We start from the raw sequence: 12,749 nt of genomic DNA on the forward strand, positions 1-12,749 counted from the left end.
AAATTATCTTAAATTTTAAATCCTGTTTCACAATTTCAAACAAAATTTTAGTTTCTAGAAACAAAATTGTAGAGGGGGGGAAATTGTTTAAAAAAAATAATAGAAAATTTTACACTATCAACCTTAATCCCAGGCTATTGTCATGTTAAACATGCTAATGTTTGTAATGATCTAATTTTATAATTTGTAATTTTGTAGCTTATTATTTAAAGCAGTAGTAATATAGGACCTCTATAGCAACTCTTTCCATCTGTGCCATTAGTACATAAGCAGTTCTAGATTATATACAATACATACTTATGCTGGTTGCTAATGGTAAATTGGTTCTTATTATAACCATAACAAAAAAATTATTAATGCAAAAAAAGTATGCATTTAGCTTAATTTAGCCACTGGAGGTAAAAGTCCTGAACATGTAAAAGAACAAACTGAGTCAGCTGTAGCTTTTTTTTCTTTTTACAATTTTTACAGTTCTGTTGATCCTGCTTTCGAATACACTAAACAGAAAGGAAATTTTCACCGTGCGACTCTTTAGTCCCACTGCTGAAAAATGCAAACCATCATAAAAAACACATCTTTTAAGTCTGATGGAGTTAAACAGATATTAAACCTTTATTCAGAAAGATTTCATGTTGACTGCCCTTAAAATTTTCTAATATTTGCAACAATCACATGATCACACAGGGTTTTATTATTACCTCCAAGTTATAGTGTACAAATCTCCATCTCTGATTTCCATTACTTTTTTTTTTTTTTTTTTTTAAATCAAATCCTTCGTAAGTTATTACACAACAACTTCTGCAGGTGAATTTCAAAGCTGTGGGTCCAGCCAAAGGCAACTGAGCAGATTCGTCACTCGTGCCGTCACTGCAGGAGCAATAGACACATGTTCAAGTGGTTCAACAGGTGCAAAGCATCCCTCAGTTTACAGCTGCGCACCATGTGCTGCCCTGCACTGAAACTCTTCCAGGTGGCTGCTATATCACAGTACAATCACATATTTGTGACATTCTGATCACTCTTTATGATCCAAATAATTTCACTCACCTTTCACGCATAAGCATGTAGCTTTACAAGAAATACAACCACTTGTCCATAGCACTGCCACGTAATCCTGCAGTTCTGGGCAGAGTGTAAGTCTGTGTACACTTTAAAAATAAAGCTTGTTGTGTTGTTATTTTACATGCTAGTCGGAAGTTTTTGTTTCATGTTCTTGGCTGGAATCCCCGTCCTCTCAAATTCCAGCTTCTCTCGAATGTACTCCTGCCTGCACTCTTCGAAAAACGCGGGGTCCTGGTAGCTGGTGGAACACAAAAGGTAGACCTTCATCACTCTGATAGGTTTTGAGATTACTAAGACTTTACAGGCGGCAATTCAGAGAGTCAACAGGAGTGGGAGAGAGTAGGCAAGCGTGTGTAAAAGCTACTGGCGTGATTCTGTTATAACACATGGGGAGCCACCTTTCTATATGAGTGTTGTCGCACAATACTCACTGTCGTGTCAGACATTCCTTCAGGGCTGCGTTCTCCCCTCGACACTTAAACACCATGAAGAAACCAGACTCTTTACAGCAGTGGCTGAAGGCTGGAGGGAGGGGGAGAGGAGTGTAGAAGTCAGAAAGGACAAATCAACAAAAAAAAAAAAAGAAAAAGGGAAACTGGCTCAATGCGTACAGTAACCTCAAAGCAAAAATCACAATTAAGAGCCTACCTTTTTACCGCAAACAAGAAAACGAATAGCTACGAGCAAACCGAGACGGGTCCCATCTCCACGAGAAGGAGCCCAGTCAGAAGTCACCCTGCCAAGCCTCTTATCAAACCGAAACCCATGTTTCCTTGTTCATATGAGGACTGAACTTAACCGTACTATCCACAGAGTGGTTATATCTGTGGTCGCACTGCTCCCACATTAGCCCTGTAACAGTCATCCCACCATCCTCAAATATACACACGTCTATGCCCCCAAGAATTAAATATAGGTAATGCTACACTGAACACGGTGCCCAGTGAGGCCCGGAGATAGACGAGGTTATTTACAATAACCGAACAAGTGGAGCTTTTCCAGAAATCAGACTAGATATTATCAGAAATGTTAAACTTAAGAATTGCTGCTAATGGTTGCAGTTTTACTAGATACGTTCAACCTTTGCTGCCTTCCTTCTTCTCTGGCCAACATCAATTGCTGGTGCCTGTGCCCGGAAAATAAAACTGGAGCCCAAAACGAGAAGCACTTCTTCTATAAAGATGCAACAGTGACTTCATGCCCCTGTTAGTGGTATTTTCCACATTAAAGGCACTGAACAAGGTGTCGACGAGTTAGTCTTCACCTTGTTAGCAAGCTCTTTCTCGAGGCTTTAATTAAAACCGCTGCCCCTGTGTCCCCTTCAAACAGCTGACATCGTAATTACCTTCATCTACGGCATCAGTATGGTTATCACACACTCTTTCACGAGGATGCAGACTAACTGCAAAACCAATTTAGAGAAGCAGAACTGTGCGACTAATCTAATCAAAGAGCGCCTCATCCCTGTCCCACGGCACTAATAGAGGCTGCGTTTCTGATCGCACATGAATAGTTAGGATAAGGAGACGAATCTACGAGACTGGTTTCATGCGAAAAGAGGCCCTTCTGAAGAAAAGTGTGATGCCACCTTCGCTTTGAGGTTGTTCGGTTTGCCATTTTTACCGACGCAGAAGTGGCAGTTAGTGGAAAGCAGAAGCATGAGGCTTGAACATTTCGGGAGATTTGGTACTTTAGAGGAAGATGTGGTGTAAAAAGACCTTATACATAATTAGTTATGCTAGAAAATAAATGTTAGGATCTTGAGCAGGATTTATTCATTTCTAACCAACAAACTGAAAAATCCATTCATTCATTCATTCTTGTTTCCCCACCTTTTGTCCACATTTTTGATTTTGTGATCCGGACCTTAAATTTAAGGAATTCAATTAGCAGCCAATCGCTTTTCTGCAAAAACACAACAGTAATCAAAATGAACGTGTGGGGGTTGTTCAAAAACTTAAGACTCTGAAAGGCATGTGACTCCTGACATGAATCATCAGCGTAGTAGGAAAACTCATCAGGTGAAACTACAAAAGGAGTTCTGTACAGGTCAGTGCTACATATCTGCGTGAACAACAAAGCCTACAATACACAACTGTGGGGTGTGCAGAGGCATATATGCAGATACCAATAACACAGGAAAACATACTTGTAGATTGTGTTGGTTCTTTTTTTTTTGGCACTGTCTTTGTAAAACACAATCACAGACGCGCACACACACACACACACACACACACAGGAGCCCAGTAGTGCAGACACAAACAGACAGAATAGATGATTGAGGGCGGAGGATGAAGGTGTGAAAATGAGTGGGACGAGAAACTTGTAATGTGAGGGGGGTTTCCACTACCCACAGCCCAGCCATGTATGTCCCATCACCTCTGTCTGCCTCCTCGTGTGAGCAGTACACCCTAGCTCATAGAAGCTGTCATCAGATTTCTAAAAACCACATAAAACCGTGACTGTCGGGCTGATGTGTTGCTGCAGTAAACGGGGCACACTGGAGCAGAGGCGCAGCCAAGTGCGTGCGTGCGTCTGTGTAGATAAAGAGGCAACTGCTGTAATGCCAATTAGCCTGCTACTCAATACTGAAAAGAAGAAGAAGTAGAAGGGTCTGATTCAAGAAGGTCAAGAGTAAAGTAAATTCCTGAGGAAGGAAAGATGCAGTGTTGCAATATAACACAAAAATGGGGGCAGCAACATGCAGCGCCACATGCAGTCCCCATTTTGAAGAACAACGTTTTAATAACGCTTTAAGTTTATGCTTCCATTCCTGAAGCCTCTCTTAGACTCTTTTCTATCAGTCTGATGGCGTCTAATTATTTTGCTGTCATGTTTCAATGAGCTCCCCAAGGCCTGAAATACAAAGCAACATACCCCTCTCATCTGGCTTTACTTAACATAAGCAACAAGGCTAAGTGGTCACGCAAAGGTGATTATTCTCCAAAAGTTGATTCTGTTCATTGGGACGGAGCGTTTTCAGTGCGAGAAACGTTTCGTCACTCATCCAAGAGACTTCTTCAGTCTCAGCTGACTGCAGGTTTCCCCAATCTTATAAACAGTACATTTGCATAATGACTGAAACCAGCCCACTGAAGGAATAGTGCGCTCGGAAGTCAGCGAAACGTTTCTCCCACTGAAGGCAAGTTTATTTATATAGCACAATTCAACAACAAGGTGATTCAAAGTGCTTTACAGACATATTAAAGAACAAAAACAAATAAAAAGCATGATATAAAATTGATTAAAAAAAACAAAAAACAAAAAAACGCTAAGTCCAGATGAACAGAATAAACTTTTGGAGATTTACTTACCTGGATGATTGAGCATCCATCAAGACGAAGGTGATTATTGATATTAAGTCAGGGAGGAAAGCCAGGGTTTAACAATCTAGCTACGAGCGCATTCACACTAAAGGTGTGGCGCTGACAGCATCTGACCAATAAAAATGGAGAGCCTGACTAGCAGGTGAATAGCTGACTTGTGGGTGTAGAAGAATTATGACCCACTCTTCTTTGGAGAAATTTGAATTGAACTTAAGAGCCTTTAAGATTTGTTAGAGAGCACAATTCATGACTCCATCAATCGCAGTAACTCATCCAGGTGCTAAAACATCAGCAGGCGCAGACCATGTTCGATGGCTGGTACTTTTTATGAAACGATGTGTTCATTTTTACACCAAATATAACAGGGCTCAAAAAATTGAAAGTTTAATTATGTTTCGCACAGGGCCAGGTAGGTTTGGATAGATTCCCTAACCATGTTACCACGGTGATGTACCCAAGTAAGGAATGATCGCCTTCATAAAACAGAAAACCCAATGTTAACCTTGAAGTTACTTGAACCAGCCCAAATCATGCTTCATACAGATCAATTCTGTGTAAACAATGAAACACCAATGCCCCGGCATGTCTCCTGTGCATACTGCTGAGTTGCTAAGCTAACCACTGTATAACATGAACAGCATTAACTACAACATTTTACCTCACCCTCAGTGTCTGCAATGACATCAAGTCATTTCTCTAAAAGATTGATAGATTGACACCCCTGCTTTAATGTGAACACAAACTCATTTTACACGAGGGCCACATATAGCTCACTTTGATCTTAAGTGGACCGGACAGGTGAAACTCCCTTTTCTATCAGTGCAAAGAAACTACATATTTAAATGTTTTTCTACATGATAAAGAAAAGGCTGCTGTGACATGCTGTCAGCATGAGTCTTTGGACTTAAATTGTAGGAGGAGTTGGGCTTTCTTGTCAGGGGTCATTTTTTTGGGGGGGGGGGGGGGGGGACACCCCAAAACAGTGGCCAACAGCGCTGTACGCAATGGCAGACTGGTGCCTTATTAGCAAGGAAATAAAGCAGAAAGTAGAGACTTCTGATGGGAAACTAGTCTTGAAGCACACAGAGAGATAGAGCTGTGCAGGAAGTGCGATTTTATTGTGGTGGAAGCAAGACGGCAAAAGTAAGTGAGGATTCAATAAAGTGTTTCTTTAAACATGAAGCAGGATTTTGGTCTGTTTTGCTGCCGGTCAGCTGAATTTTGTTTGGAGAGTGATGAGACCTGCGGGTTCTGGAATCTGGGAGATGTTGGCTTTCAGCACCTGACGGCATGTCCACGTATATGTCGTCGGGTGAACGGGGGGGATTCACCCTTTGGTTTTACATCTTTTTTCCGAATCTATTTACCTGCTGTTTAATCGTTTACTATTTTAGCTGTTTGGTGATTGTTGAAATTGTTTTGTAAGCTTTTAGCTGAGATTTTAACATTTCTGTGGATACCACACGGGTCTATATTAAAATAACAGATCTGGTGGCAAATCCCATTAAACCAGATGCTCTCCTTCTTGCCTCTGTTCCTGGGAGCATTGCGGTTTAAGAGGTTAATTGTTTATTGCCTATTACTTTGTGTAGTATGAATGGCCATAAGGGAGGGTTTTATCAGTATGAAAAGCTGTAAAACCTTTGAAAATACAATTAAAAGTCCAAAATTCCTGCTTGTGCTTGATTGTGGTGAGCAGCAGATCAAACAAGTTAAGAATTATAAATAGCTTCAAGCGCACATTCAGGCCTGTGAAACCCAAGATCGTTGAAATGCAGCCAGATGCTGCTCACTTCACATTTTCACTCATTTCTTCACTTTTTCCTGACATGCTTGCATTTAAATCCAGCTTCCCTGTGTCTCTGTGTACCTGGCCTGAACCACTACACTTGCTGTCTTCAGAGCTTGCCCTCCTCCTTTCTTTCATGTAACGGTATGATCCCAATCTGCCTTTGCGTGTGACTGGCTGCATGGTTTGTCCAACAAAATAAAGTCTCTCTTGACATATAAAATTGTGTTGTGGGCCACATTTTTGACAACCCTGCATTAAAAGACAAATTAAGAACAGCAATGTTACACCCTTCCCTCTTTCCAAGTATTGTAAATTTGCCATTGGTGTGAATGTATCTCTCTGTGCTAACCATCTAAAAGCCTGGTGACCTACACATGGTATAACTGGGCTCTCACACAGTGACAGCTGGGATAGGCTCCAGCCTTAAAAAAAAGAAAGAAGAAAAAACAGAAAAAGTTTGTTGAAGTGATGGATGTACAGGACACTAAGCTAATTAGCCTGACAATGGCATGTACTCAAGTCAGTGGTCAGTTATCATTGTGTTTTGTTTTTTTACTTTGGTTTTGATAGAACTTGAGATATTTTAGGTACCTATGATCACTGTGCAACTGAATCACTGTAGAATCACCATGAACCAGGATATACCCAGGGCCTGAAGATAAAGCAGCTACCAGTACATCCATTGGTTACAATATATTTTTTTAACCTATACCTTTCCAACTGTGGCAAATCAAAATTATTTAGAAAAAAAAACAAAACAAGGTAGACAAGTTAGACTGAATTACTTCCATTTCCATCTTACTGCCAATTGTGAAATTAGGCAAATGTTGATGTTCGCCCTCGTTTTGTTGACTAGCATCACAGTGTTATAGTTAGCAACTTGAATTTTCAAACTTTTCTAGTCAATCCCAATCAAAGCTCTGGGTACTCTGGTTCTTACTGAAGACCAAAGAAAAGTCTCTTTGAGGCACAGATTTAACCAAGATCTCTGCTTTTTAAAACTAAAAACAGTTTGACATAAGGCAGTGGACAAACACACGTTTTAATGATGGCTGCTTTCTATTTGGGTTCAGTTGTATGCTGGTTGACTCTAATGGCTTACTGGAACAATTAGGTGAACTGGCATATGTTTCTTGACTGTGACAGTTCAAAACGGCCTCCTTAAAAAGTGGCCCTGCTGTGTAAAGTCGATTCCTGAGCGACACTTTAGTGTGGACAGGAGAAAATCCCACCTTCAACCTTGTCAGCACAGAGCTCCTTGGCTTTCTCCCTCATCTTCTTGGGGATCAGCACATCCTTCTCCACATGCCTCAGATGGGCTTCCTCTGACACGGCAGAGCAAAGCAAATATGAGTATCACAAGTAAGCATCACAATAAGCATCAACCGCATCAAGCCTACTGAATATACTTTCCCTTAATTATCATAGGTGTACGTGGGAGACATGCGTGCTCGTGCTCAACTGTCGTTAAACGCGGATTACCGCACACAGCTAAACGCGAGGCATGTTTAGGACCATTAACTGAGACCCTGGACACAGAAGTTCTCATTTATGAGTAATTAACTCAGCATTTTCCTTTAGAGTGGCGACAGCCTCTTTAAGTGCATTTAGCTAACGTTATTATAGCGTCTCAGGTCCATTACAGTTCAATACAGCCAATAAAGAACGAGCTAACTCGGACAGCTTTGATTAAAAGTATGCCACGAAAAGCATTTGAGAGCATTACGGGCTTTAATACCTGTATTTGTTGCCTCCATTGCGATGATTTTTCTTAAAACATTACCCCCACTGAATCAATGTGACCTAGCTCGCGAACGCTCAAAACACTTCCGCTGACGTAGTATGGTGGCCTGAAAAACTGCAATTCCCAGAGTCACTCTGGGCGTCGGAGCGGAGAAGCAGGAGGCTACAGGTGACCGAGTGATGCTTACTGTCAGAGCTGGTGGTTTAGCTCCACGCTCATTTCTGTGGAAGACTGAGGAAAAGGATTTCTTATGTTTTATCATATTAAAGAGACAGTCTCAGTTACAGCCTTTATTATTAGAAATATCTCTTATTCACTAATGCGATTCAGGGAATACTAGTAATGCTAATAATATTAACTGTGGTTAATTGTGATTGCACCAGCCACAGTAAATTGCCGGTCTAGATGGGAGGTGGAATCAAAACCCTTAAACAAGAAGAAAACAGAACTATAGACATTTAGAGCTTCAAAACACTTCTTTTTCTGTTTTATTTTCTTTCTTTTCGTTATAAATGATGAAACGAAAGCTTTTACGTTCTCTGTTTTTTCACAAATTGAAGTTATTGGGAGTGTGAAGCTCCATAAGTGCTCTTTGTAAACAACGGTGTGCAAGTTATATCATGCAGAAAAAACATTTATTTATGTAATGTGCTGGTTTTTAGGAATTAATCATATGATGATATTAAATGTTTACATTTTACAACTAATTACATAATTAACATTTTGCACTGTAAAAACAAATTTCACTTTCTTTTAGACCCTAATGCGACCACAGATCATAAACATTAAAACTCCGTAAGCCTGTCAAAAAGCCATATACAGTCATGGTAAAAATACAGTAAGTTTTTACATTTCTAAACATATTAAATATAATTCGGTCCTTAACAGGTCTTAAATGAGGTAAATACAACCCCAAATGAACTACAACACGTAGCATATTACACTGTGTCATTATTTATTTAACAAAAATTGAAACAAAATTAAGATGCAGTCGCTTCTTTTTTCCTGTGAAACCCTTACTGCCTCCATGGAGGGTAATTAAATGCACTTCACTAACTGATCATAAACAAGTGCAAGCACCTCTTTTAACAGCAGTTTTGGCAGTTTTTTTTTCGCCAGGTGTGTTTTCACACATTAGAAAGGAGAAAAGATATCGGTAATGATTTTAGTAACAGTTATTGCTCATAAATCTGGGAAGGGTTATAAGGCTGTTTCTAATCATCTGTCCTTCACTCTGCAGTGAGAAAGATTACTCACAAGTGGAAAACACTATCTTCTCAGATATAGATGTCCCAGCAAATTCATCCCAAGATCACACAATGCAATGCTGAGAGAAACTGCAAAAAAACCCAAACCCCAAGAGCTATATCTCAGACTCTATAGTCCTCAGTCAGCATGCTAAATGTTAAAGTTCATGACAGCACAATTAAAAAAAGACTGAACAAGTGTGGTTTGTTTTGAAGGCTTGCCAGGAGAAAGCCTCTTCTCTCTAAAAATAACATGGCAGCGCAGTTTGGCTTTTCAAAATTGCATCTGAACAAACCACAACAATGCCCTTTGGACAGAAAAAGTGGAGTTGTTTGGCCGTAATGCACAGTACCATGTTTGGTGAAAACCAAATACAGCACAACAGCACTAACACCTCATACCAACTGTCAGCATGGTGGTGGAGGGTGATGATTTAAGCTTGTTTTGTAGTCACCCGGGCACCTTGCAGTCACTGAGTCAAGCAGGAACTCCTCTGCATACCAAAGTATACCAAAAACTCAATTCTGAGGTCATCTGCCTGACAGTGAAAACTTAGCCAAAATTAATTCATGCAACAGAAAAATGATTGCAAGCACATCAGCAAATCTATTACAGACTAGTTGAAAAAGAAAAGAATCAAGATGCTGCCAGATTGAAATGCTGTGCATAAGCAAATGCTGGCAAACTTCAGTGAACCGCAGCAAAAAATGGACCAAAATTTCCCCGCAGTGAAGTGAGAGACAGAGAAAGTCATATAGAAAACATATTTCCAGTTATTCCTGCTGAAAGTGTTACTACGAGAATTTGAATCATGGAGTGTGTTTAGTTTTTTTTTTTTTACACACTGATTCTATAGTTTTGCTTACTTTTTGTTGAAAAAGCAATGGCACTGTGCAATATGTATAAAAATGGCCTAGTTTCTTTTAACCTGCCTGTATAGTGGTGTCTTTTTTTCACGTGTCTAATCTCCTTTTTTGGATCACACAAACAAAAGACTTTTACAGGGATGTCATTGCAATGACCATTTTCAGAGTAACACCTGTACTTCCCCTTGTTGGCAGTCCAACGTGTCAACTTTGAAAAGGGCGTATTCAGTTTTAATAAATGATTATGAAATAACTGTAGAAACACCTTCAGATAAACGTCCCAGTTTGTCTGATGACTGTCTTCCAAGTAAAGTAGGTTAAGAGGCTGAAGCTGTAAAAACCGCACTATTATGTAAGCTATGTTGCATCAAATACAATTACATTGTTAGTTTTGTGTGTTTTAACTGCCAGGGCTTTTTTCTGTACTCTCAAACTATGTACAGTGGCTACACATTTTTAATGCAAGCAGTAAGACTTGTTTTTAAAACAATATTTGTACCATGTGGCAATTGTGAAATAAAATCATAGCAAAATCATCGAAAAACGACTCCTGAAAGTCAGCATCCAACCACAGTGTATCTGTACCTGAACCACAGCCTGTGTGTTGCGCACAGTAAGCCTGACCACAGTCAGCTGTGCGGCGGATCGGCTGTCTGGATCCCATGCAAAGAAGGCCCACCTGTTCAATCAAAGAAACAGGTACCCAGCTCACAGACATATACACACCTTTAAGAAAAAGACAGTCTTCACACATACAGACTACGATAAGAAACAGGTGTGAACTACCCACCTCCACATCCAAACCACACAGACACACACCCAGTGCACCTTTACAGCTCACACTCACCCACACACCACCACCGCCAGAGGCGATATAGTGAATCTCTAGCCCGTCTGCCTGTAGTTCTCACGACTCTCTGACCTTACACCGGTAAAGCTGTCGCTTTCCTCTGTGGAGAAAAACAGCCTTTTCATCTAAAAATCAAAGACCAGAAAGAGCAAATCTATGATTTCTACAAGCACAAAAACCCCACTCCTTTAACAAAAAGAGACCACAGGCCATCACCTGTATGCACACGTGTACATGCTTTTTATTTCATTTTCTTGAACCTTGAACTTAAATGAACAGATGGATATACACACCTCCAAGTCCAGACAGCACACTCTTCTGTTTCTACCCCTTCTGACACCAGGTGGGCATCTGCAGATTTTAATATCAGCAGAGCTCCTCCAATATGCAACATTCGCCAAATTTCCACAGCAGGGCCAAATGGGCCTCATACGAATGATTGCACAACCACTGAAGCAAATATGATAAAAATGATATTTTAATATCGCTTGAATTCTTGACAAATACAAGAGCTTTATGTGGTGCGTGTCATCCTGCAAAACTGTTTTGAAAAAAAAAGTAATGTAAGTCTACAATATACAAATATTTGATATTTATGAGCACTCAACAGGTTTCTGACCAAAATCTTTTTTTTCCCGTGATAAATCAGATATCTCTATGAAAGCTTGATTTTCACTGTAGAAACAAATATAAAACAAATGTTTGTTTTTCATCTCTACACAGTGTGTGGCTGTTTTACTATGATCCTAGTGCTGGCTGTACTTAAACGGGCCAAGACCACATATGGTGCATACTTTGAATATTTCAGGTTGAGTGGTTTCCTTCTGACTCTATGTTTTTTTTGTTTTTTTTTTAATGTTACCAATAGTGGTTTGGCTGTATTCACTATTTAATACAAGGAAGGGAAAAGACAGCTAATGCAGAGGTGCTTAACGATATTTCTTTTTCTTATAGGCTGTATTTAAAAAAAGAAAAGTGGTATTGTGCCAAAAGTACCTACATACTTTTACAAATCTACTTCCTAATTTACTTTGTGAAAGAGTCCCTGGTTCCCCTTTTCTATCAGTGGGTTTTATTTTTTTTTCTTGTGAAAAAAGCGGTTGTGGTAAAACACACGTACAAAGTACATATAATGTACTGTTTGTGGACTGGTTATACACTGGAACATTAACTTTAAGAGAACTCCTAATTACATGAAAAATATTTGTTGTCCTGGCTTCTAATTAACTCACTGCTATGGGCCCACATGTTTTTGTTCTGTTATGTGAGAGAGTATTTGTTGTCGGAGATGTCAACAAATCTTTCTTGATGTGGCTTAAACGCATATGAAATTCTACGTTCGAGGAATTTCAAAAATATGAAATATAAAAAAAAACATAGAAATTGAATCCTGAACAAGTCCAGTTGGCTCCATAGAGGAAAGCGCTACTACCCCAGGTAGCGTGCTGACTGATATGGCAGGGACATGGCCTCCCAACACTGATCCAATATTACCCAAACAGCAGGGCCCCATGAACCTGGCAGAAGGAGGTTAGCAAAGTTAAACCCTCTTACGACATGCCTCACTGCTCAGGGCCAACCACCAGCTCCTCCAACTGTCCACTGACGGCCACAAAACAAGGCCCCTGTCAGAGAATGTTAAAGGGTCATTGATCTGTAGAAAAGCAATTATTGTAGTGTTTGAACTTTTTTTATTTGTGAAATGGAGCCATTTAACACACGGATATTAATGGAGTGTAATGGCAACAAAGAATTTAATACTTTGACAGCAACAACAATCAGGAACGGTTCCAAATTCATTTAAGGGAGAATATAAATAATAACAATATAAACGTGAATACAATCACAAACCTATAACTAA

General features: G+C 39.8%; 1 protein-coding gene across 1 annotated transcript; it reads right to left on the reverse strand.

Moving 5' to 3' along the window:
• Positions 1-590: 590 nt before the first annotated feature.
• Positions 591-8,085, reverse strand: cmc1 (C-x(9)-C motif containing 1). The gene is made up of 4 exons (XM_040013246.1): positions 7,919-8,085; positions 7,413-7,505; positions 1,494-1,584; positions 591-1,300 (listed from the first exon to the last, which is right to left on the reverse strand). Exons 1-4 carry the CDS (start codon positions 7,935-7,937, stop codon positions 1,180-1,182), a joined length of 324 nt encoding a protein of 107 aa, XP_039869180.1. The 5' UTR covers positions 7,938-8,085; the 3' UTR covers positions 591-1,179.
• Positions 8,086-12,749: the final 4,664 nt, after the last annotated feature.

The sequence above is a fragment of the Simochromis diagramma genome, unplaced genomic scaffold (assembly GCF_900408965.1).
Source record: "Simochromis diagramma unplaced genomic scaffold, fSimDia1.1 OVJJ01000618.1, whole genome shotgun sequence".
Taxonomy (NCBI): domain Eukaryota; kingdom Metazoa; phylum Chordata; class Actinopteri; order Cichliformes; family Cichlidae; genus Simochromis; species Simochromis diagramma.

Excerpts from the sequence above, each read along its gene's own strand:
- cmc1 (XM_040013246.1), bottom strand. Across the intron at positions 1,585-7,412 it reads CTGTGCTGACAAGGTTGAAG|CCTTCAGCCACTGCTGTAAA; the intron begins GTGGGATTTTCT and ends CCCTCCCTCCAG. Across the intron at positions 1,301-1,493 it reads AAGGAATGTCTGACACGACA|CTACCAGGACCCCGCGTTTT; the intron begins GTGAGTATTGTG and ends GTGTTCCACCAG.